Source organism: Melospiza melodia, chromosome 1, assembly GCF_035770615.1.
Source record: "Melospiza melodia melodia isolate bMelMel2 chromosome 1, bMelMel2.pri, whole genome shotgun sequence".
Taxonomy (NCBI): domain Eukaryota; kingdom Metazoa; phylum Chordata; class Aves; order Passeriformes; family Passerellidae; genus Melospiza; species Melospiza melodia.
Window position 1 is genome coordinate 47,076,674 of NC_086194.1, and position 27,195 is coordinate 47,103,868.

At 40.6% G+C, this 27,195-nt stretch overlaps 1 protein-coding gene across 2 annotated transcripts in view; it reads left to right on the forward strand.

The window, feature by feature from the left end:
• BMPER (BMP binding endothelial regulator) overlaps nucleotides 1–27,195 on the forward strand; it is a 145,601-nt gene that overhangs the window by 96,113 nt on the left and 22,293 nt on the right. For both annotated transcript variants that reach the window (XM_063156862.1, XM_063156867.1), the window contains one exon: nucleotides 3,545–3,881. In XM_063156862.1, the coding sequence (XP_063012932.1) occupies nucleotides 3,545–3,881 (337 nt within the window). The remainder of the gene's footprint in view (nucleotides 1–3,544; nucleotides 3,882–27,195) is intronic.

The window sequence follows — 27,195 nt, forward strand, 5'->3', positions numbered from 1 at the left end:
AGACAAAAATGTCTTTGGTAGGTAACACGGGGGTGGTGTTACTTACCCATTCCTCTACTGCACAAGCATTTTGTTGTTCTTGTTTCTGCACTATCTGTTGCACAAAGCCATTTTGCTGCATTTTTTCTGTACTATTTTGGCATTATATGTCTGGGGAAGAGCTGTTTGCGAGTTCTTGAGGATGCCTTTAAACCTCAAGGATGCCATGAAAAATCATGCAGAAGAATTGATGAGAGGTCCTATAATGGGCAACTCAGTGTGATATGCATAAATCCAGAAGGATTTTTTTTAATGGAGTAGAGCAGACAATATGCCAAGTTTAAAAATCAAGTAACAAGTTGGTTGAGCATCCTTCAAAGAGAGGGAGTAATTGGAAAAAATGAAAAAGTAACTCAGAGAATATTCCTTTTCTGCACATCCCCAGATGGGACAGATGTTGCATCCTTTGGCTTCTCATCTCTTGGTTTCTGATTCTTGTCCAAGTGAATGGGAAACTCATTCATTTTGGGTGGGGGGAAGAAAGGGGGGGTATAGGCACCAAGAAAATCTTCCAAACAGTTTCTGCCTGCCAACGAGACCATTTCAAACACTGCTCTGTAGCATAATCCCATCTGTCACAGCTCTTACTGGTTTACAGAAACTAACTGGACTTTCTGCTTGTGAACAAACAAAAGGCACACACTGCACAGTGTGATCAGGCTCCAACAAAATTATCATGCATGTAGGGGTAAATACCCTTCCTTGTTACTCCAAAAAGGAATAAGCTCTGTTATGGACAGAAACCTTTAGGCTCTTCATCAAAGCCAGAAATTACCCTTCCATCTGAGCAATTACAGCAGAATAAAGTGTAATTAAGCCATACCAGCTAGAGAAAAGTGCATCCATGTGGCAGTTACACAGTGAGTCTCTTGAATGAAATCCAGTAATCAAGGCAGGAATCTCTAGATTTAAAAATGTGCATTTTTATATGTTGAGAAGAGAAGCAATAATTTCATGTTATTTTTCTTCTGCATACCTGCATTTCTTTTGCAGGTCTACAAAACATGTAACAAGTAACTCAGTGAAAGAGGACATAAATGTTCAGGAAAATTTTCAAGTTAATCTTTCACAATTAGTGTATTTTAACTGAAGGTCAGTAAGTTTTTTCTTAAGAAAAAAATAGTCTTAAAAGCAAACTTAAGGCAGAATCCTTAGCCAGTCTTTTCTGACTTTGTTTAAAGTAGGGAGCTTCTGAGGGAGCTTCTCTGGGGGAAAAACTTGAACATAGCCTTAAAGCTTTAGTTATTTTCTGAAAAGAACTGTCTGAGAATTTGGATCTTGATGTTTTAAACTTTGAGAAAGTTTATGTGATTCTCAAGTCTGAAGAAATCTTGGTTTATAAGTTAATGGCAAGTATTTTCTAAATGCCAGCACGGCAGTATTAATCTTGTGTCTGCAAATCAAGCTGTGTTTTGTTTTGTTCAGTGTTGTCAGAAGCAAAGACAGCTGGATTTTGAATTTGTCCAGCAGTGATAATGTATGAAGCAGCTTAAAAGGCAGCTTTCCCCCTTGCCACTGTGCTGGCCTCATTAACAGTTGTAGTCTTGCACAATTTCTCAGTTGGCTGAGTGTAAAGTGCCTTTGGAGGAGGAGACAGTGGCCCCATCCATGCTGGGTTTATGAGGTAATTTGAAACTGATTTCAGGCATAGTTAGCTCAGGATACTTTTGTGCTACCATTGCTAAGCTATGGTGGTAAGAAAACAGTGTAATAGACTGCAGTGACAGGTAATGCAGAATTACCTTCACAGCCTTGATTAGTAAATCATTCCCAAAGCTCTTGGAGACATGGTGTAACCCACACAAGCACTGGGGCAGGATGTTAAGATGGCACCCTTCTATAGCCATAATTTCCTCTTGAACCTCACCCTGTTCCTCTGCAGCAGGGGTAGGAATTGTCATAGGAGACAATGGGATGTGTTGCTGAAGGAAGGATTCCAACTTTGAACTGAGTCATTGGTATGTTAATTACTTGCATGAGGACAGGGCAGGATTTGGATCACACAGTGACAAGCACTGATTTACCAGGGGAAAGGGTGGTGCTAAGCCAGCCCACACAGCAAATGAAGAAAGCTGGAGCAAAGCCCTGGTCCTGCACCACAGAATGATGCTCTTTGGTATTCTTGGCTAAGCAGGGGGAACAGGGTAAAATCTGGATTATCCTGTTGAAAAACAGGATCCTGTGTCTGTCCTTAACTAATGGCTGCTCACAGGTATTTTATGAGAATAAGTTAATATCAGTAAAATTATTTGTGATCTTCAGATGCAGGGTTCCTGCAGATGTGACATAGGAGGATTCAGGAGACAGTAGAAGTAATTACAAGAAAGGGCATTTTTGGGTAGAAGTTAAGCAGCAATGTTTCTTAGTGTTGTTTTTATCCCAAATGATATCAAAATGTTTTCCCTTATGAGCTGCCTATTTACTCCTCAAAGAATGGAATCCATTTAATTTACAGTCACTCAGGTAAAAACTAGAAATTTAGTCTCCACCTGATCTCTGGCCCCTCTAGAGTATCTCAGGGAACAGAAGAACATTCAGAAAGTAGTTTATTTCCTCTGCATTAGACAATCCTGTTGTGATCCAGCACTGCCTATTTTACTCCCTCAAAGGGCCTAGACAGCTGACTTAAACAAGACACCTAGCTTTTAGATGGGTACAGACAGATAAAATGGGTGTCACTCACAAAAAGTAACTCTGATTTTGATGTTCCAGAAGTACCAAACCTTCCTGTAAAGCAAATTGTAGGAGAGGGCTTACATCCCAGCCACTAGATGAAGGTTAGATGTTTACCATAATTTCTCAGTTTTGCTAACTTATGCAGACAAAAAGTTGGTAATTAATGCCTTTTGAGTGAACAGTTTGAATCCAATTCAGAATGCTTTCTTACAACAGTTTTGCCATCTGATATATCTTTGTTGTAATCTTTTAAACTCTTTTTACTCTCCCAAAATAAGGTAACTTGTATTGGAACAGTTGTATTCACCCCAATGAGCAAGCAGTGTCAGCTTTGTAGGCAAGAGTAGGATGTTTCCCATAAGGTTACAGCTGGAGTGTCATGGATCACAGACATCTTTATATTACCACTACCTGTGCAATGGGTAACAATGGTTGAAATTCTGGGCCCACTGCAAAATCAGCTAGAAATTTACCACAGCAAATTCAATTTGCAGAATTTTGCACGAGCCCTGCCTTGGCTCCATATTTTTTAGGATAACCCCATTCATTAGCAAGAAAGAACAAAACTAAGAAGAGATAGTGCATGTATTGTAATTGACTGTAATTTAAGAAACACTGCACTAGCCAGAGACACTTACTGGGATATAGAAATCTAACAGCATTATCAGAAGTAAGCCAATGTGTTTGTTCAGGTTCCCATTAACACCGTTTCACAAACATAAGATGCAGTTTGTTATCGTCAGTTATCCTCAATTTCTTCTTCTTCTCTCTCTCTCTTTTTTTTTTTCTTTTTTTTTTTTGTGAATTTTGTGTCTTATCTTTTTATCAGGCTTGGAAATCTCATGGGATGGAGACAGTTTTGTGGAAGTCATGGCTGCACCTCATCTGAAAGGCAAACTCTGTGGTTTGTGTGGCAATTACAATGGGCACAAGCGAGATGACCTGATTGGAGGGGATGGGAATTTTAAGTTTGATGTGGACGACTTTGCGGAATCCTGGCGCGTGGAGTCCAACGAGTTCTGCAGCCGCCCGCAGAGGAAACCCCTGCCCGAGCTGTGCCACGGGACAGTCAGGGTGAAACTCCGAGCTCATCGGGAATGCCAGAAGCTCAAAGCCTGGGAGTTCCAGAGCTGTCATTCAACAGTGGATTATACCACCTTTTACCGGTAAGTGTGGCTTGCTGTGGAGGGAGGTACTAAGTGACTGCGTGATGAGAAAAACCAGGTAGGAGTTTCAGTAGCACTTGAACGCATGTTGAGATATGTTTGTCAAGAATTAATATAAAGCTTATATTATGGGAGGTTTTCTGAGTCCAGAACCAGAACATGGTCCTGAGCAAATAGAGCTGAGCAGCCAACAGTGAGAAAGGAAGGCAAGCTTGTGATAACCTAGAGAAAAAGTACTTTTGGAGACTGAAGGAAGAGGGGGAAGAGACTTCAAAACATTTTTGTAAATTCTCTCTGATTTCAAACTCAGTTGTAAAATTGAGGCTGACTTCAATTGCTATTGCTTGTGGTCCACAGAAGTGTGTCTTCCCAGAAACACTTTGAAAATTACTTTATTAAAGCAAGGATATTAAATATGTCTAATGCCTCTTGGATGGTGTGGTTTGTGGGTTGAGAGTTTGAAAGGGGACTGTTAACAAAAAATTCCATGCATGGCCTGTCCTGCCCTGGGAGAAAAGAAAGACAGATGAGGATCTAGAATCCTTGTCTGAGTGAATTATTATAGATTTTTTTAATCTTTAAAATGGTTTAAGTCTAAGCCACAAAGACATATTTTCTTTAATTAGCATGAGTTTATTTTCCCCTCACTCAGTAAATACAATTGTCTAGTCTTTGGATTGCCTGACATTACATGTAAGAGCAAGCTGAGTCACAGTTGCATGGTTGTGGATGAAGCTGCCTGATCTCTGTGCTCCCAGCTTTCCCCACTTGGTCACATTCACTATTTGATTTACTAGGAAAAGCTTTCTAGAATGAATCAATTTCCCTTATGAATTGCCTTTCCTCTTTTTTTATAATGAGACAGAAAGACGTTTATCTAATCCAGCAGAATACATCTGAGACTGGGAAATGCTAGGAGAAGACATACAGCTTGGCTTGTAGTCTGTATGCCTCTGCACTTATTTTGCTATGGTGTGTCCTGTGCTAGGAGCCTGGCAAAGAGTAAAGATTATATTGTATGTAGGTTATGATACTTTATCTTTTCCAATGGCTGAAGGCACAACAGAGAGCACTAGAGAAGCTAACACACACACAGGTTCTGTTGAATGCATTTCAGCAACATTCCCATCTCACTTCCATCGTCCTTTAAAGGTAAGTGGTGACAATGCAAATGGAAAACAGGTGCAGAGAGATTTGTTTAATTTTGCAGTGGATTTTTTGTTCCTATTTTAAAGTAGCTCATGATTAATTTAGTGCAATACACTTCCTGACACCAGAGCAGAAAGTGATTTATATTTTGGCTACAACAGTCAAAAAAATTCTACATGCTTGCACTCAAGAATTACCATAGAGCTTTTCTGTTCCTTTAAAATGATATCTAATGTTTGTCCTGGAAAGGCAATGAAATCAAGGAAGTACTTAATTTGTGTCCTTTTGTAGAAAAGAGTATTTTTCCCTCAGGAAATGTTACATTGAAATGACCATAATATTTTGTCAGAAGTAGCTGTTGTTTCCATTTCGATGTTGCTAGCTGTTAAAATGCTCAGCTTCCAACGCATACTGATAAAGTTGTAGCAAGGAATTTTGTCAATGACCATGGCCATTTTTTGTACCAGGAAGTGTCCACAAGAAGGTAATGATTTTGGGACACACATTCAAGAAAGATTTGCATTTTTCATTAATTCTGTTCAAATAACTCATTACTGGTGATGTGCTTTTGCAGGAGATTTAGATTTCCATTGAAAGAAATTCGAATTAACATAGCTTTTAACTGAGGGATTTTTTGGAAAAGCATATGTAGTCAATTTTCTCTAATTTCAGGGTAAGTTCAACTAAAATTTTTAAAATTCTGCTTTTTTAACTCTGAGCAGGCTCTTAGCTGTAAGAAAAGGGAGGAGGCAGAATGATAGGGTTAGATTCTTTTTTTTTTTTTTCTCCCAATATCCTCAATGAATTGAATAGCTTCTCAGTTTTTACCCTCCAACATAATTATGGAATTTTTCCTTTTGAAATACTATATTTTCAAGAGTTAACCTTTCTTTGTCCTTTTTGCCTGTATTACTGACATTGCTTCATTTTCATTTTGCTGCTCCAGTAGTGACCTGCTATTAATAAAAATTCTCAGATATAGAAATAAACTCAGCAGGAACATTAGGAATTAGGGTGTGTTTTCTCCAAATACCAAAAAAGGCAGCGAACAATGCATTGCAAACTTTTGTTTGACATTGTGTTACTGAGGAGATTTGTGTGAAGATATCTCAAATTCATTTAAGTCTCATTCTTTGTACAGCTGTAGTTTCTCCTTTTGTTAGCCATCCAAAAAACATGCAGTGTGATTGTCATGACTGTTAAGTTAAAAGGATATAGCTCATGTTTTAGAGAGTAGAGATCTAGCTGCATGTTGACTCCTGTGCTTGACCTTGAGAGATCTTGATGCCTTAGGTTTTGCACCTTGCCCTTAACACTTTTTTTGTGACTTTGGTGACTTGTGTTTCCCTGCAAAGCGTATGGCAGAAGAAAGTAAAATGTAAGCATGTGAGAAAGGATTTTGAAATAGTTCTGACTGCAGACTAACAAAATTTTACCCCACTTTTTAAGTTCTTTGTTTTGTAACTAAACACATTTTATGTTTTTTTAATTGTGGTTTGCTTTGTTTAATTTGGGGCTGGTATTTTTGTTTGTCTTTAATGCATTTCTAGTTGTTCAGTACTCATGTGTAATACTCTAAAAATAACCCTTTGGTTTCAACTTTTTGGAGGCAAGTTCATTAAGCAGGGAAACTATTTTGAATTTCTAGGAGACTTTGGTAAATCCTGTGTGAAGAAGAGATTAACAGTTAGTGTCATCACCATGCCACTAGTCTATTTTGGTTCTTCATTATGACTAATCATCCTAGAGTGGTCCTTAAAAAAAAAAAAAGTTAAAAGAAAGTTACCAAGGTTTCTCAGTATCAAATTGTAAGGAAGATATTTAAACCATGTATGCAATAAAACTGTTACTCAAACTCCTGAAACTGCTCTTGATTATAAGCAGAACTAAAAATAGGTGATACTATCTCAATATCTTGTGTTGTTGTTAACAGAAGAAGCTCTATCATTATTGGGAAATATTATGGTACCATTTAAGCTCATGGATGAGGATTTGGGGACCTTGGGGAGCTTGAAAAAGAAGAAGAGGACTTTCTGTTCTCACCAAACCCTACCCTATGGCTGATCTCATTGTGCTTCTTCGAGCTGTGCTGTAGCAGGGGCCTGCAGGTGACTCCAGCAGGTGAGGCCAGGGAGCAGTGTGGTCACGCAGGGCTCGTCACCAGTGTGAGCCCATGCCTGCTGTGCTTGGTCATGACTGACACCTCTCAGGAGCCTCCTTGAGAGGAGCAAGCAGCCCCTACCACAGGTCTAGGGACTGCAGTGAGGGAGCCACAGCAATGCTGCTTTATGCAGGGAGATATGTGGCTGCAGGAGACACTGCAGAGGAAGACACAGGCCTCACATTCCCTGAACACCTGCCTTCATTGGCATCCATGGCTTTCTAGTAGCTTGGTGGGGTCTTTTTCTTTTAAGCAGTTGCATCAACAGATTTGGAACATGACATCAACATGATATCAGTGTATCACCCATCTCTAACACACCTACACAGCAGCTGAGCTCATAAATGACTAATTAGACAGTGCTTGAGTCTCTCACTACTGCCACAACTTTTGAAAAAATTCAGTATCTTGGTTTTGCCGTGCAGTAGATTTCTCTATTTCACATTGGAAAATTTGTGTCAAAACTCTTAAGAGAAGTCTTTTTATGATTATTACTCTTCCCATTATTAATATATATTTTTGCTATTGTTATTATTATATTTCAGCAGACAATAGCACTCTGAATAATTGCTTACTCTTTTTCTCTTTTGTAATTGTCCTAGGATGTGTTTTTCTCTTAAACACTTTAATCATCAGTATTTTAGGGCAAGCAATAACCAACATACTAATAGCATTATTTGTTTGAATCTGTTAATCACATGCATTCAAAAATTGCAAATCTACTTTATTGCAATTCTTTACTTAAATGTTCTTTGTGATGTGGTGATATTACTTCATCTATAGTTCTGGGTTAATCAGTTAATGAGTTTCTGTCTCAGTTAATCTATTAACTTCATTCAGTTAACTGCTGCAGTCTTGCAGTTTTTCTAAAAATTTCCACTTAATTAGAGAAAATATTACTGCTTGGAGTTGAGGCATAATTTGCAACATTGTGTAGCCTGTTAGATCTCTGTTATTAAGATTGGCGATGATGCCATGAAATGGCTGCAGAGAACATGTGAGCATTGCAAAGATATTTACAAACTGTGTGAAAGATGGGGACCAAAGGTTTGTGGCTTTGAAGCAAAAGGTTTGAAGGTCTTTTTCCCTGTTAACAATGATGTCCTACAGCTGTAAAATTCATGTGGTTGTGCCTCTATGTTCACTCAACAGGATGGTACAAAAGGAATGTATGCTGCAGAATGACTTAAGAAAATCCTGTTGCATGAGTTTAAGGAGTGGATGGAGATGAGATCTCTGATACCCTCAGTTTACTGCCAAGATGCAAATTGAAAAGATTCTGGCTATGGATTAGGGCACAGCAGTTGCTCTGGCTCCTCTGTGGTGTAAATGCAGGGCAGCTGTAGCTCTTAGCGCTCACCAGGGTGACTCCTGTCCTGGCTCCTGCTCCTGAACCAGCCTCCACATATGTCTTTCCACCCACACCAGGGCAGAGCTGGCCTGTGTCCCCCTTTTAAGACAAAGCCAGTTGTGTTGGCTCAAGAAAGGGACTGATGGCATGAAACTGTGACTGGTCCTCTTACAGACCTGGCACAGAGCAGGGGTTGGCTCTTGCTTCTGCTGGCCCTTGTGCAGAGGAATGGATGTTTCTGTGCCTGTCAGACTATCTGCCTGAAGCTGGCCCTGAGTCTGGGTACTAGCAGCAGTGTAACCACAACAGAGAGGAGCTCAGGATGAAACAATTTATTCAGCTTCTTGGGCAAATTGTCATAGAGCAGCTGCATGGCCCAGGGAACTTCTGGTTAGAAAGGAATTTAAACATATTTGAAACAATTACTGTTTCTTTTTTTTATTTTTAAGGAAATCTGCATGAGGATGTGAGTTTTCTATGAATCACAGAATCAAAAAATGAGTAAGGTTGGAGGGGACAAGAGGGGGGTCATCTGGACCAACCTCCCTGCTCCAGAGGGATCATCCTAGTGTACATGGCACAAAGTTGTGTCCAGAGGGTTCTTGAATATGTCCAGTGAGACAGACTCTGTAACCTCTCTGGGCAATCTGTTCCAGTGCTGAGTCACCTGCACAGCAGAGAAATTCTTCCTCATGTTCAGGTGGAACTTCCTGTCCATCAGTTTCTGCCAACTGCCTCTTTTCTTATTGACTTGCACCACCAAGAAGAGCCTGGAAACATCCTCTTGGCACCCCACTTTTAGATATTTATACACATTAGTGAGGGTCCCTTTCAGTTGTCTCAAGGCTGAACAGGCCCAACTCCCTCATAAGAAAGACACTCCAGTTCCCCAGTCCTTGTTGCCCTCCCTGGACCTGCTCCAGGAGCTCCATATCTCCCTTGTACCCAGGAGCCCAGAGGTGGACACAGCACTCCAGATGTGGCCTCACCAGGGCTGAGCAGAAGACAGGATCGCCTCCCTCGACCTGCTGGCAATGTTCTTCCTGATGCACCTCAGGACACCACTGGCCACAAGGGCAAACTGCCAGGTCCTTCTTTGCAGAGCTGCTTCCCTGCAGTTTGGCCCCCAGCCTGTGCTGGTGTATGGGGTTGTTCCTCTCCAGGCACAGGACCCTGCATTTGCCTTTGTTGAACTTGAGACACTTCCTCTCTGCCCATCTTTCCAGCCTCTTGAGGTCCTTTCAAAGGGCTGCACAGCAATCTGGTAGTAGGTGCATAGGCACTGGGAGAGCCAGTGTGTCCCCAACCTTTGCAAGAGCTCTGGTGCTTTAGAATCAGTTCTTCACACCTATCTGTCTGGGCTGTTTACTGCCTTTCCTTTATGCCTCTATATGAATTGACATTATCCCCCAAACCACTCAATGCCAACTTGTGCATTTTGTGTAAGGCTGTGATGAGCTGCTTGAAAAACAGGTAAGAGGCACCATGACTTAGATTGTTGGTGACTGACAGTGCCAACAGTGAGAGAAAATGGACTTTGTTGTGTCCAGTGCATTTTGGGATTTCTAGGAGCAAGCATCAAACTGTCCCGTCTATATGCTAATGGTAAGGAGTACTGCAAAACTACTGCATAGATGTAAAATCACCACTCTCTTAAGCCCCTTCCTTGAAGTATTTTTCATCTGATATAGCCTAGAGTGAGTGAGTTCAAGCTGCCTGAAAAATACTGTTTAGATTCAAAGATTAGAAGTTTGGATTTGGACAAATGGGTTGAGTGGTCAGAAAACATAAATCTAAAGCCAAGCTGAGCTAAATTATCTGCAGATCATGATTCCTCTTCATCTTTCCCTACACCCCTGACCCTAGTGTAACCAAGTCCCATCCACTTGTGTCTGTTTAGAAAAGTACCTCAGGAATTTGGGGCTAGAAAACATTCTTCTCTTTGTATCAGTGGTTATTACAGCTGTAAAACATCGAAGCAGTGCCAGACGATTCACAGATGTCTCCTTTCCTATTGAGGTATTGGGATTCAGTGGGGGGAAGGGATTAAGGTGGAGAGGGCTCCAAAATGACAAAACAGTGGTGTTGGATAGACACCATTCACCTGGGACTGTCCATAGCTTGCTTCCAGCCAAGGACAGCATGCTTCCCCTTGTACTTCCCTATATGGAAAGTTAATTTTTTTTTAAAACAAGGAGAGATCTGTTACAGGAAAACCAGATGAAGCAGCATACTACTATGTGATTAAACCCCTACAAGTTTCCTTTCCTTCAAAGGATGGCATTTCTGGAATGTATTTGTTTTGCTTACGTAATTACATGATCACAACCCTACCTGTCCTTTTACACTGAATGAAATGTTATTTCCTACTTCTTGCAAGTGCATTATGAGGCTTCATTTCTCACTTTTCCAGGAAAGAACTTCCTTTGTCATTATAATGAATGGAGGTATATGGAGAATTATGATGAAAACCTTCTTCTGCCTAGTAAAACTTCATTTCTTTCTGGTTTATTGCCAGGCTCAATGAAATTCAAGTCAGGTGTTTCATAACTGATTGCTGTCTTGCTCATTGTCCATTGTCTGACAGATGTGAGACTCTGCATGTGGAACTGTAAGGTCAGTTTGACTGAGACAGAAATGATCCTGAAGGATGGTAGGCACTATGGAGTAGGGAGGAGGTGGGGAGACATCTAACAGAAAAGCAGGGTGTGCCCAATACCCTTATCATTTGTCAATATGGACTGCATTCTTAGAGCTTGTTGTTCCTGGATTACTTTTAATAGAGGTTTAGTAGTTTGGTGTTGTTTTTATTTTCTACAGTGCCTTGATGTCATGAGGTACAATTCTGATTTATTGAAGTCAATGGGAATTTTGTTGTATTTGAGTGACAAGTTTTCATCATTATGAATTTTCCTGTCCCAGGAAGCTGTATTACAGTAATCTTTGCATCAGTTAGTAATCCTTGTTTTGTCTTCCCACCATTTTCTGTACCACAGATAATTTCAGAAAGCTTCAGCTAGTTGTTTCATTAGCATTCTTTACTGGGGTAGGCAAAAGAAAACACATTCAAATCTGGACACCCATATCCTGTTTGCTGGTCTCTTATTTCCTAGGGCAAAACTAAAGGGTGACTTTCCAAGGCAAAAAACCTTATTTGTCTGGACACAGGCAACTGAGAGGTTTGTTCTGTGTTTTGCTGACTAGAATTCACTTGTGGTTCTTTTTCTTTTCTGTAAGGAACTTGTAGAAAAAAACCTGCAATGATAGGTTAGTTGTCTCTCACATTTTTCAAAGTTTGTTGGATAGGCTTTAAAACATGCTATAGGAATAATTTCTTTAATCTAGAGTTCAACGTCATAAATATTGCAGCTACAGTATTCAAATATTCAAATGCCACTATTTCACAGTGAGCATGAACATGCTGTAGGACTGCCATGGTGAAATACAAGCACATCTTTATTTCAGACACTATAAATGGTTTTTGAAAGAGCCCTTTTCTATTCTGGAAAGCACCACTGATGTTTCAGTATTATAATAAAATGCACAATGCTTAAAAAGAGGAGAGAAGGTGTGGAGAGGAACTGGTAGAAAAGCAGAGGGATAGCCTCCCTTGTAGAAATATTTTAAAAAGATACCGCCTGCCAGTTGGTACAACTTAATCCATTGCCAAAGAAAAAATACCTGCTACTCTGCAGTATTTCTTTTTAGCTGCAAAAAGAAATCCTATTTTTGGAGAGATGTTATTTGGAAAAGTTTTAAGCATCGTCAGGGGAAACCACCATGTCTCTATCAGGTACCACAGATTTTTAACTACAGCTACTGCAAAATCCAAGATCTCTGTTCGATCTCATTTTAATTAACCTCTACAACAAGTTCTCAGCAGGGCTTTCTTTGCAAATTTGTTTTAATTTAATTTTAGCTTTTTATGTTTTAAGCTTTATTGCAGTATTGACTGTAAATAAAATGCAGAGATGGTTAGCTGATGGCAATATGTCTATTTCTGTACATAAATAATTCAAGAAACCAACCCATCAGATCTCACATTCTGCCTTAAGGAGAGGTCAGTAAGTGTTGCAAGGAAGAAGAAACCCACCCATATGGTGGCTGGCCAACTGTACCATGTCATAAATGTGGGAGAAATCCTTTCAGACCCTGAGATGATCAGTTTACATCTCCATAACATGACATTTTAATTACCTTTCCTTTAGCATGCATAACTGCAAATCTACTATATTTCAGTTCCTATTTTAAGCCACCTGCAGTATATCCTGCCTAATTAGACACAGATCAAAGATGAGCAAGGGTGTTTGTAAGCAGGCAAATGAGATGAATTTGTGGGAAATGTTTTAAAAATAAGCTTAACCTAATCCTCCTGTTATTCTTATGAGTTCATTTATGTTTCTGGCAGGATAACCAGACAAAGCAGGACGTGAGCTGTGACCACTACAAAAAAAATTCTGTAGAAAGCTTGCCTTAGGAAGGTTTTGACAGCTCCAAGGAGCTTATCAAGCTTGCTCTCCCTGTATTTTGGAGAGCTGACTTGCTGCACATGAGGGGTCCATTCTAGAGACATTTTATGGGTTAGATTTAACTAAAAGCTTTCTTGTGGGTGTTTTTAATAGTTGCAGATTTTTATTTCAGTTTTGCTGTCTTGTTTTCTCAATCTCACAGGGCATCCAAAAAATCTGGGATGTTCCCAGGCTTTGAGCTGCATTATGTCAGCTTTTAAGTAGCTGTCTGTGGTATAAAGCAGCAATCCAGGGTATAGGCAAATCTCCTTCTTTCCTGTCTGTCCCCATAAGGGCTTGCTGTATTGAGAGGTGTGTGAAGATCCCATACTCCACATTTGCTCTCTCAAGTGTACAAACCACTAGTGTGTAAAGCAATTATCTTCTAATTATTCAAGCTCATTTTTCTATTGTTCTTCACAGCACATGAAGGAATCAGCACTTTGCAGGACTTGTGATTTACACAGTGCCTCAAACAAACACAGTACAATCCATTTTGGGGTCCTCTCCCTTTGCTTTTCAACCTGCTTTCAATGTTTGCACCTGGCAGCGAAGCTCTGAGAGCAAGAGCAGATTGAGCACCAGGCACCAGCAGTGAGATGAGAGACAGATGCAGTCCGTGATTAACTGTGAGCAAACAGGTCCTACATATGTGGCAGGGCAAGTTCTGGTGAGGACTTGGGACATGACAACAAAAGGTCCTGACCCCCCCATGGCAAGTTTTAGCACCTAAGGATTATTGTCCCCTCAGGCATTGCAGCACCAAAGCACAGAGCAGACTCAGTGGGAGCAGGCAAGAATGTGTCACAGGTACTTCTGTGAATTTATCCATCTTAAAAGTTTCCCACTACAGTCCCTAATCTTAGGTAATGTGTGGGTGTATGTGTTGGGTTCACCCACTGTTAAACTATTGAGATACCCATTGCAAACACACGTGTGGCTGTGCTCCCATAATTAACTCTCTGTGGTGGATTCATCAGAGCAGACACAGACTTTGCCAGTGTCATGCTGGAGCAGGGGTAGAACTAAAATGCCACTGTATCCAAAATACACTGTGACAAGTACCTTCCTCACCCAAAGGGAGCAGCAGGGTTATATTTTAACCCAAAATAGAGGGATGTGCATATATGAGAGCAGGTGCTGTGAGTTCACCTCTTCATCATGATAGGCAGAGGATGAGAGTGTTAAAGTCTCTCTCTGACTCCTCCACTTAAGCCAGTTGAAATTAAAATTGTTCGTGAATGTGCTGGGAATACTGAAGGGAGTTGGAGCCATATGTTTTCTTGCATTCTGGGGTATTCCTACAACTAACATTCTGTTTGCATAATATTTCTGAAACATAAAAGCTAAAATAAATCTAGCATGTGAAAATTAATAACAAGTAATTTCTCTTATGATAACTCCAGAGGAAGCTGTTGTAAGTGTTAAGGTATTCAGACAGCTGATTTTTGTACATCAGCTCTCAAATGAGGTATGTAGTTTACAGAGAGTGAGTGCTTAAGGTTATGTAGTCTATGAGTACATGAAGTAAGAACTTGTTGAGAATGGTGGATACCATGGCAGCAAAGAAAAAGATTACAAAGTTCATTTCCTAAGTGCTCCTTCTTAGCACTTTACATTTTCAAATCACAGTGTAAACATTTAATTCTCACTGTTCCCTGGTTTGAAGTTGTTGAAATGAAGAAAGACTTCTTTGCTGTGCAGGAAGCCAAGAGCAGAGTTGAGATTAAAACGTGAAAATGCCTGCTTTCTGGCCTCAAGCTCAAGTCCTTCTGATGGGATTTAAGAGGTTTCATATGCACAAAAAGTGTATTGTCTTATTCTTGTCAAAGCAAAAATTCTCAAACTTTCAGAAAAAAGCATTGCTAGTTTTTTTAATACACTAAATCTTCTCTGCTCCTTTAAGGCCCAGTAGAGATGACAACCTCATTAATATTCCATTTAGCAATGTGTCTTTGGCAAGTAAGAACCTTAAAATAAGTCAAAATCTAGTAATGAATTGAGGCTTGGGCTATAAAAGACTTGCAATTGGAGCAGGAGGAGACAATATGCAAGAAAACCCCCACTGAACTTTGTGTTCAGATATCAAAGATTTGGCTGAGGTTTGAAAACCCATTTTTGTTGTTCTGCTCATCAGTCTGTCTACATGGTTTTTCTCTGTTGTGTTAATTTTTCATCCCATTGTTCATGAAAAAGAATTTCCATACTCCTTGGAGTATGGCAAGGTGATGAAATAGATTATAGATATCCTTGTGTCCTCAAAGGATGATGTAAACTTTCAGTAATTTTAGGATTTGCTGTGGTTATAGAAAACATTGTCAAAAATATCTTATGGACTGGTTGGCATGAAGGAATACCCTTCCTGGCCTTGTGTCTGAAGGCAAAGACTATTTGCTGACAGTATAAAGATCACCAATATATCACTAGAAAGGGTTGAATGTTGTTTGGTAATCAGAGAAGAACAGATCCCACAAAAAAGTGCCCATTTTATCTGCCATTGAACTTGTTAATATGATCTCAGGTTCTGTAAGTTAATTAGGCTGTGTTTTGTCAACATTTGAAAAATGTAGCTCCCATTATTTGCATCACAGTTCCTCACTTTACAGAAGGCCCAAATCTTCATGTTACCATTAGCAGTAAAGATCTGACTTCAAAATATCCACTAGCCCAAAATCAAAATACACTACGCAGGCATTTCAGCCCATTTGTAAGGGATATTTGGTTCGTATTCCATCTCTCCTTTAACTCACCTGCTCTGATTTCCAGATCATTTGTCTCTTTGGTTAGTTTGATCTCTACAGTCATTTCAAACTGGTATCCACCGATACCCTGCAGATGCAGAACGCCACTAACAGGCATCTGTGAGCTGTGTACTATGCACAGCTGGGTGAGATCACACCAAACATAGTGGCGGAGAGACACCAAAGGAACAAATTTCTCTGGCAGAGTGTACTCTCATGAGCCCGTGCTTTCTCCCAAGATGTCTAGACTGCTGCCTTGACATAATCTATTCCATAGCCATAGTCCGTATTATGTGGTAGCCAGTGATATCCCTCGCCAGGATTCCCATCTGGCTTTTGAGGCAAGGAATTCACACTGCATGGTTCTTTTTATCAGTTGCATGCAAACTGTGCACTGTAGCCCCAAGAATTTTCTTTACCTGCATCCTTTATTTCTCTTTGTCTCTCAGTGCTGTTCATATTTCTTTACAAATGATAAAGGAACACCTTTTAGTTATAGAATACCACAGGGATTTTTGTCAACTTTCTCCATCTATAGAAATTATAATTTTATATGGGTGGAGGATATTTGACTGTGGCACTGGAAGTAATAACGTAAAAAGATGCTATTTATTTTCTTCACTGTCCTTGCAACAGATGGGGGTACATTCAAAGCCATGCCAGGGTTTAAAATGTAAGTGCTCAGAGAATTGTTGGTGAAATATGTTTTAGTTCCATAACTGTGATGGGAGTGATCGACAGTGGTCTGTGCAGAATGTTTAAAAGCTTTTCCATATGACTAAGAAGTCAAGACTTGATAAATTCTCTCAGTGTTTATAATTAAAACCCAGAAGAAGATATTAAACATTTACTGGTTTCTATGTTGTGGTCAATATTAAGATTTATTGACTTGAGGACCAATATTGACTGGGGGGGAAACTAGGCCTGATTTTTCTCTTAAGACCTACTAAATCTGGATGGTGACTGAAAGCAGAAGGTTGCATGGTTTAGACATCCAATAGCAACTTGTTTCAAGGATAAGAACTTCTTTGTCTTTCTGAAAGATTCCAAAGTTTTTTCTAATGTTTTTTACAGTGCTTTAGGAAAACTGGTATTGCAGTAATACTTTTAGGAGCCTTTTATTTGTGGAAATGCCCCTTTGACATACAGTTGGAGCTCTGTGGAGTGCATGAGAATGCTGGATTGGCAGCCTGAGGGAGGGAGTTTTGTGTGTTGGGTTAGTAGAGTGTTGTGTGGATGCAGTATGAACAAGAGCAACAGAAGTTTCTTGTGGTCTCTCGCTGTTATGTTTCCAGCTCAGGATGTGACAGCATAGCTTGCTGAAGTCCACAGAATCATCCCTGTGTCTATCCAGTCCTTGACTGTCTCTGAATTACTGCAAACAAATGATGACTTTTGTGACATGAACTACTCCTTCCTGAGAAGTGTGAAAATGCACCTGGACTCATTCCAGGTCACCACTACTTATGCTTTTGTGTTAAAAGTTTTAGAATTTGAAAACATCAGATGCCTGAGAGTTTGAGCCAGGAAAGTCAGAGATCAGAGACTGATCTCATAAACCAACTTATTACGTGACTATCACTCCTACATACACAACATATGTATTTTTGCCTGCTCCTAACTGTTGCCTGAATTTTATGCATTGCTAAAGATCTGAACACAGAAATTAATCTCTTGCAGATGCTGACTTGTGGCTGGCAGCATCCTTCATTTTCAGGCTTAAGGTACTAATAAAATGCTTAAGTCTGCTTTCCATTCAGATGTGAGAAATTCATCCAGATTGACATGAACCAAGTCTTTGATTCATTTTTGTTGGTGGCGAGAGTGGACCTAGCTCATGTCTCGGGGTTCTAGACAGGATGGTATTTCATGAAGTAGCCCAATAACCTACTCAACAGTTAGATCCAGCAAAGTAATTTATCCAGCAGCTTTTGCCACCTCCCTTCCTGGGCAGTTTGGAGCCCATCAAATTACATGTTCAGACTCAATTCAGGCTTCTTGGTGGCTCAGCAAAAGGATTTCTTATGAGCTGAGTGTGAAATGACCAAGAGAGGATTACACAAATTTTTAATATTGAGTGTCAGCTGCAAGAAAACCTGTTTTATCTTAAGGTTAGTTGTATATCTGAAAACTGGCAGACATAGGGATTGATTTTCAAGACTTGTATTGGCGTTGTCTTCCTCTCCTGTAGTGTCCACTGTCTGCTTTGAATGGAAAAGTGACGCCTTACTTATCCTAGGAAAACGCACTATATTCAGGTAGCTAGTGTTTCTGGCAGTTTTAACTTCTTACAGAGTTTACCTGAAGCCAGTTGCCTCAATGTTAAAAATTTTTAGTGCTCTTTTATATATCTTGTAAATATGAATGCTGTCTTTCTGTGCAGTAATCCAAATGAAAGTGCGAAAGAATATATATTCCTTTTTTTTTGGTTGACCCTTTGTTTTCCCCTGTTGTAGTACAGGTGTGACAGTGATGGAGGAACATGATTACAGGTCTGTGGGCTGCTGGAAAAAAGGTCCCTCCCAGGGCTGTTCACAAAGTGAATCATTAGCCTGACTGTAACAATAAATACCATGACAGAGAACATGGAAGGATTTATCCAAAGGTCACATTCACCCAGAAGGTTTCCCTGCTGAAAGAAGCTTGCAGCTGTGTTAAGATTAAAGAGTGTCAGAGAACCATAATGTGTGTGATTTTTTCACTCTGAGTAAAATATGAGCTGTTTGTCTAACAGCCCCAGATGAGGGATTCTAGTGTCAGACTGCCTAGGGGCTGTCATATATATTTCCAATGGGTTTTTAGTGTTCAGGAATAATCTCCTCTTTGATACATTTATCTGACACATCCTAAACTCTTGTGATGCCCAGGAGGAGAGCTTTGTCCTGCTATTCCGACTACTTTAATAGTTACTCAGAAAAGGGAAGTGTAGTGGGAGCAACTCGGACAAATAACGGAGGACTAAGATATGTCCCAGAAATGGAAGTAGTCCAAATGAATCACTCACCTTCTTACTTGAATATGCTGGTGGGCCAGGCTGTGATGTGATAAGCATTTTATCTGCAGTAACAGGCAGCTGCTTGGGTGTCTCATCACTGGTGGGCTTCAGTGTAAACCCTTGTGTGGATTTTTATGCATGCATGGAAGGATGCAGTCATGTAGTTCAGCATGTGGCAACACTTCTGTGGTTAATCTTGTTAACCTGCTTCTTCTTACATTGATAACATTTAAAAGTCAGGAGTGGTGTCATGAGTTTAATACTGATTTAGAAGCAAGAGTTTTGCCTTTAGTGCCACAGGGTGCACTGTAGCCCTCTGTTGCTTGAAGTCTCTCTTTGGTCTATTCTTAGGAGATTACATCGGTTTTCTCCTCCACTGCCAACAGTGAGCCTGGCTCTCTGAGCTCAGGCAGGACACCTTGAGCTTTCAGAATCATTCTCAGCAGTGGCAGTCACCAGTAGATGCTGTGGAAAAACAGTTGTGGCACAGAGGGATATGGAGTGTTGCTGTACTGAATGTTCCTTGTTCCAAGTAATTGTGGTTTTTGTTGCATCTGTGGACAGTAAACAAATTAATCTTCTGACATGTTGCAGAAAACACCAGAGAAAAACCATGAGAAAGTTTTATATAATTTTAATAGTGCTTTGTAATTCCCTACCCACAAGTAATTTAATTTTTTCATCAGAGGACTTGGCATTGGAAGTGCACATGTGGTGAACATGAAGGAGAGAAGATCTGCTGGTCCTTCCTCCTGGGTTTCCATTGTGATTTGATTTTTCTGAAAACACTTAAGTGGCATTCTTTTTACTTGTATTTTATAGAAGCTTTAAGTGATCACCTTGTCAGAAGTGGACCCTACTAAGGCTGCACAGCAGGTTATAGGCAAATATTTCAACAGCCCGGCAAGAACACTTTAGCAGCCATTTAGCAGGTTTTGTATTTACAAGTGGGATTAGAAGTGACCTTGACTGACAGCTCTCCCAGCAGTGTAGCCATGCTGATTGTTTGGATCATCTCTGAACCTGCTTTCTGACTCTGACTCCATATGGTTCTTATGTTGGCTTGATCTAGGGAATCACATAAATGATTGTGGATTGTTATAAGAGATGGGTTTCCATGTATGATAGCTTTTAAATATGGAAAGTTGCCATGAAACACAACATGAGGAAAGAGAAAAACACCGGGGGCTGAACTGGTGTCAGTTTTCTGTTTTACTTCCGAAAAACCTAAAATTATATTCCAATTGCACAAGATAAAGTACCTTAAATTAGTTGTCTTAGCTTGAGCAGAGCTCCTAGAGGACCTTAATCAAAGCACAGCACTCAACTTTTGACAGGAAACCCAGAGCTTTTTGTTGTTTGAGGGGTTTTTTCACTTGTCTAATACAGAGGTGATTCAAACCTAGTGGAGAGCAGTCACTGTAATGAAATATTTCTCTGTGTTATTATGCTATTAAGTAAAAAACCTGTAAGTGGTACAGTGGTACTCTCAGCTGTAGCCTAGTTAGACACAGGAAAATACCAGAGTCCCATTGTATGGAAGTGATCCCTTTTCTTCAGGTGGTCTTGGTCTTTCATTTTGAATCTCCAAAGCTTTTTAGTAAGCATAATTTTTTTAAAACCTTCAAGAGGTGGCTGGTGTTTTGGAGGTGAGTGAATGAGAGGCATGAGGCATGGCCCCAGCTCTGTCCTGTGTCACATCTGAACCAACCAGGAATGCATCACTCAAAGTCTCAATATCTGAGTATGTGTCTTGTTTTCAAAAGACAGGTGTCTGCTGAGGAAGGCAGGAGCCTCCCCTGAAATGGAAAATGTAAACCCTCTCCCTCTGAATTGCTATAAATTTTAAATTAAGAGGCTCTCAGGCAAAAACATGGGAGCAGGAATAACAGTTCTTTATTAGGGAAGAAAATAAAAAGATAAAATAAATAATGTGGTAAACCAAAACAGCACTAACAGAATCAGAATACAACCTGACACCCTGTGGGTCAGGGTGCTGGTAGCAGTCCAGTTGGAATTGTGGCTGCAGTCCTCCTGGAGAGTCAGGTGTGGTTCTGTTGGAGCAGGGATCCTGTAGAAGGGTGTAGTTTTCCTTGAAGATCCAGTGGAAGAGGCAGCTGTTCCTCCGGGAAATCCAGTGGAGAATCTGTGCTGGTGTTCCAGAAGCTCAAGATTACATCCAGGTAGGAATGCTTGGCTCCTCCCTCTGGGCAGAGCATCTCACAGTGGGATGCTGTAGTTCTTATCAGTCATGCAGTGACATTCAGTAGCCTGTTATCAGCAGCTGTCTCCCCAGAGGGAGGAGTGGTTGTGAAAGAGATGAGGAAAACTGCCCTCTTAACAGAAGACAACTGCCACACAGATGGCAAAGAGAATAGAGTTTGCTTGGCAATCCAGGACAGTATGCAAGATAAAGCCTCCAAAATCAGAGAGAATTGGTTGTCAGGTGCTATGGTGGAGTCTCCACTGACCTTTTGGTGCAGGCGGGTTATCAGCTGTGCAGAACGTGGGCTGCCATTTAAACCACTGCTCAACAGTGCAGAGTTTTACAGATACACCCATTGCACCAGAGACTGAAAATATGTGCCTGAACCACCCAGGCAACAAGTACTTCAAAATTTATTTTTATTCTCTTTTATAAACCCACTTCTTCTCTGTCTCTGGTACTCTAGCTTTATTGATGAATGCTTGCAAAAGAAGAAGCATAATGAAGTGTCTCTTTAGAAAAAGATTTTGAAGCAGTGACCTTCTTCTGAACTTTATGTCACGGTTTCCATTTGCCGTCATGCTTGGTGCAGTTTGAAATTTCCTGGCGTCTTATCCATTGGCTCAACACTGCAGTTTTCACTTTTTCTTCATTGCCCAGTTAGTGGGCAGTGACCAGGAATGTGCTTCTGGAGTGGCTTACTCTGCTGCGTTTAGGTCTCCAATGAAGCAACCCAACAGCTTTGCTAATGTCGGTGGGAGTGTAGCTGAAGAGTGTTTCATGGAAGAAAGTTGAAGAAGTAGACTATAAAGTTTAGATTTGCCTCCTTTTTCAGTTTGATGACTGGAGCGGAGAGGTTGGCACCAGATTTCAGAGTCATTGTGAACTGGAGGTAGGAGAGGAGTCCAGTGCTGAGGGCAGCAGCTGGCCGCTTGATCTAGCAAGTGAGAGTTATTTGCCGCTTAGATGATCTCTGGTGTCTGCATTTCCTGACTTGCCTGCTGTGTGATTCCTGTGATGGCTGGAAACGGCAATAAAAGTGGATTTAGAATGAAAAGATTCCATTCTGGCATGTGGTCTTTTAGAGTGCCCTGGGTTTTCCTATGGAGGTTTCTGGGAAAAGGGCTGCTCCAAGGGGCCAGAGGTGTTTACTTCATGTTGTAGGAATTTGCACTCCAACCAGAATATGAAGCTGTTGGAAGTTCCCTGGAGATAAGACCATGAGTGTGACTGACAATGTCAAGGGGATATCTATATGAAGAAATTTACTTTGACTGTTGCTGTTTAAGTGGATATTTTTTCAGGGTCTGTCCCTTTGCAGGAGAGAATGTGCATAGAGCTGGGACTGCATATTGCCAGTTTCACTGGCTCCAGGAGTTACTCTCAGTACAAGCCTGTGGCAGGACAATTTCTGCAGGTCTCTACCATCTTACATCAGCTGTAGGTCAGACCTTCATGGCACATTTTTCATCTGTCTCATTGCAGGTGAGATGATTTGCTTGAGGCCACGCCAGAAAATCACGTCTATTTAAGATTAATAAGGAAGTGTTTTTTAAGCCTACCCTAGACTGCTATGCTACTGCATGCAGTAGATCATAGGGTCTGTGAGTTCTGCAGCATAAAACAATAGAGGTATTTTGATTGGTAATGCAATAATTTTAACAATAATTATAAACAATTATAATGGGGAAGAATTATTGCTCTTAGCAAAGTTCTTCTATTTAGCCTTTAACCTGATATTTCCCTATTTTTTCTTATGAATGGAAAAACATCTCTGGGTCACTTTATTGCACAGAAAACAGGAAAAAGAAAATAAGTGCTGGTATTGTCATCATAGTTGATGAAATCTAGTCAATTTACAGATTTTTCACAAAGTTGTTGGAAAAGTGGTGCTGTTTTATTTCAGATTATAATATGGGATAGCACTTGCTGCTTCTGTTGTCAAGAGAAACTCTATGTTTTGAATGTCACCCCTCATGACCCTCTTTTTGACCTGGATAGCTCAGGGCTGATTAATCTAAAATGACACTGCCAAGACCTTGGGCCAGGGGAGTGTATGTCTGTAAAATCTGGTAAATACTAGACAAGTAATATGATTACAGTGATGAGGCAAGGGCATCTTCCACCTCTGTGCATATTCCCCTTTGCTTTTGGAAGTCAGATGCAGCAGACTGTGTGCTGTGCTTCCCCCTGCAAAGGGCTGGGATTTGGAAAGGCCAGTTAGCACATCTGCTGTGCTTCAGGCAGCATCAGAGGAAGCTCTAGGAAGCATGTGTACCCCAGAAATGTGATTTACGTTTCACTCTGTGGTCACAGAGTGTGATCTGTGCATTTTGTTCATCGTCATGAATGCGCTGGAAGGAGAAATAAAAAGTGAGAGAGAGGGTCTGGTTCACTTAGATGGTCTGAGGCAAAGATTTGAAAGCAATGAAACACCTTGCAAGACATAGCAATGGGAAGATCAGAAGGTGGTGTCAGGGCCAGCTCTGCCATTCCCCCACTGCTGAAGACATGATTTGTGAGTATGTGGGAGAAATCCCTTCCCAAATTGTCACCATTCCTGTGCCTCCCCATGACTGGGTCCCAGAGGGGAAGGTGCAGGTTTCTTGGTTGAGTCTGCCCACTGCCATGAACTTGGAAAGAACAAACTTAAGACTTGGCATAATTTCCTTCTTGCATCCCACAGATGTGAGATCTGACTGTGAATGCACATAATTTAGCAACTGCCTCTGGTTTGAATTGAGCCTGGGGCTAAAAGCTGTTTGCATTCAGTGAGCAGTACGTAAATTATATGAGATGGTGACTTCCCTCTGTTATTGGGCATTTGTATAAATAATTAGCAACAAAGTGGTATCCTCAAAAGAAGCTATGTAAAGGGGCTGGAGTCTTTCCCCACCTGTGCAGCTGGATCATTTTTAATACTGTGAAATACATTGCTTCCCTTCATTTCTTGTTAAATAAGAGATTTTAATGCTTGGGCTTTCATCTTGTCTGTGTTTTATAAGTGAAAAATGTAGGATTTTTCACAAGTTAAAAAGTATAAAAGATGCACAAACTTAGCAGAAAACAGATGGGGGAAATGACATTTCAAGCTAGTCTGACTTTAAAAATATTTACTGTAATAGCACATGAATGAAGGTTTGAGGCTCCAGATTGCCCACTTACTTGTGTGTAAAATGAAATATGGAAACAGAACATGGAACAATGGCATGCTTCTGAGGCTTTATCTGCTGATCTCAAGCATTCAGGGCTGCTTGCTATCATTGCAGCTTCTGACTGGCATAGAACCCACCAAGTGGTACAATGGCTATTACCCTCATGGAGTTCATGGTGCAAAACCACAATGCTTTTTTGTGTGACCAGCTGCCTACTTGCCTTGCAATTTGCAGTCTTTGGAGCATGTCAGCAGTGTATTTCAAATTTCCTCAGCTTTTGGATTCTGTTTGAATGTAGAGAGGAGCACTTTCTTGAGAAGAGGAGGAGCAGTAGAAGCAGGGAGGGGATTGGAGGACTCCTTCATGTGGCATCACCATGAAAGCAGTTGAGTCAAGGCCTGAGATTAGTTAACTACCAGACCACTGCAGCTCCCCGGTGAGTGTCCCAAAATGACTGGCTGCCTAGCTGGAAGATGCTTTGACGCTGGCTCTTTGGTGCTGCTTGGCCAAGCTGCTCCACAACTGGGCAGCAAGGGGCTGACCCCAGCCACACAGTCCTGGGCTCCAGTGTCCCCACCAAGAGGTTCAACCTTGCTGTTTTTCACAGCTTTTCTTTTTCCTCTTGCTACCATATTGCTAAAACAACAGGGGTTCAAAACAGGGTTGAGAGAAGATGTGGTTTTCAAGTGATTTCTGAACATGGATACTAGCTCTGTGAAGGACCAGATGTAGAAGAGTTAGAGGAAACAGACTCATAAATTGTTGCTGCAGAGACTGTGATCACATGTGATATTATTCCACTGCTGAAAACAAATATAATATATTGCTGCAGAGCCAGGTTTGGGGTTATGAAAGTTGGGTAGAGATGCTTGCCTGGGGCTCTCTGTGAATCTTCACTCTTTCTAGTGAAACTGAACTGATTTATGGTCATTTCTGGAAACTAGAAGTGACCCAGTGTGGATCCAGCGGCAAATGTTTTTAAAACTGAGTGTTCCATTGTGAGTATGTGGAGATATGCATATGGGGGATGGAGAATGACTTTAGTTTGTGACTAAGTTGGAACAGATGTCAGATCTGGGATTGGAGATTTCAGTTCTTCTCCTTGTCTTGTGGAAACAGTGCAGTCCTATAATTTCAAATGGTGAGTTGGAGATGGTGTGCAGCTTAGGTCTCAACTTTGTTACCCTGTGAGCTCTGACCCTTGTCTGAACTGGAAAGCAAAATACAATTCAAATGTTATGATCCTGAAAAACCAAAATGGGAATTGATGTTGAGAACAAACATTGATACTTCTATGGACAGGAACCTCCCACCTTACTACTGTCCTTCTAAATGGGTCAGACTGTGTGGGCAGCTTAGTATCATATATCAAAAAGTAGATGAACTGCTTATCCTCTGTGTGATAGAATTGAAAATGAAGGATTTTTTAAGACTTAGTCCTTCTATTCACCATTTTGAAATATGGCTAAGGAAAATCCTGTGTGAGTCAAACAGACAAAACCAGCATACAAGAGAAAAACTAATGAACGTACATACTGAAAGGGAACATTTTATTCTCCCCAAGTAATACATGCCATTTTATGGTTTATTTGAAATGAAGTAGTCAGTCCTGGCGGGATCATGAGCTACTTGGCACATATGTTCAGTTGCATCCATAGAGAAAAGAAATAGCTCTTTCTAGAGAAAAGTCAGTTTGTGAGCATGAGAGAACTTTTTCAGAGCTGGTCATGCAGGATGAGACGTCAGAAGCAGGTGGTGCTGGCCAACCATACCTGGCATTATAGACAAACAGAATTTTACCCTGGGCTTCAACAGGCATGGAGTTATACCAAGACCAAATGTTTCTGGAAAATGTTAACCATAAAAGAGCCTTCTTTTCTCAAGCCAGGCTGTGTCCTCCTATAACCAGCTTTTCAAGAGAAGGGAGAAGTTGGCCTGAGGTTAACCACCTCATGCCCAGCTGAGACCAGCTCAGAGATGCTTAAAATATAATTGTAGAAATGCTTAAAATATAATCCTTAGCCAAAGCTAGGGCTATTTGCCTAATATCCAAACACCCCAAACAATTTCTTAGAAATACAATTAGTCATGTCCAAGTCCTAGCTAATATTATTATTTAACTATAACATCAAAAAGCCTTACTCATATGTTAAGATCCTAGGGTGCTAGTGTCAAGCATATATTAGAGTTTCCTTGCTGCCCTCAAAAAGTTTATGTTTGTCTAGCTGTCAGGACAGCCTGTCTGGCATTGTCCTGCCAGTACTGAACTTCATTTAATAAAGAAACAGCCTGCTTCACTGCCACGGCTTCCCTATCAAAGCATTTCCTCCACTAACATTTCAACAGGATTAAAATGTGGGTGTATAAGAAGCAGAAAGAAGGAATCATAATGGAGCGTCTCTAAGATTTCCTATCTTCATTGGATGTATGTCATGTTACCCAGCTTTTCTTTTTGTTCTTAAGAAACATAGTCAGATCTCACTAACTCAGCAGAGTCAGGTTAGAATGCTGCTTACATGGAGTACCCTGTGGGGTTGAAAGCACACACAGCAAGAAGTTTGTTATAGGACTTACTATATGGCATGCTGCCTTGGAAGGGAGATCTGTAATATAATCATCAAGATGCCTTATAAAAACAGATCTGAAGGAGTACAAAGGAAAGCTATTTGCAATGCACAGCAATACATTTTATTGAGTATACACAACCAAGAAAGGTATTTATCTGTGCTTCTGAGCACATCTGGAGACACCCCTACAAGCATACACCCGTGAAAGTTCTCTTTTTCCAATGAGAAATTAAGACCAAAGACTAACCACATGTGAGCATAAAAATTAATGTGACAGTTTGCATTAAAACTAAAGGGGGTGAAGGGAGGGAGTGTTAATACTATGTTTGTCTGAGTTTCTTTTCTAAGCATTCGATTCTGACCACCTCAAGTCTTCCTCCACTTTAACTTAACCCCACCCTTTTTGTCACTTACCATCGTGAAAACTGTACATTTCTGTGAGATGATAAGCAGGTGTTACTTTTCATTCTGGCAGCAATGG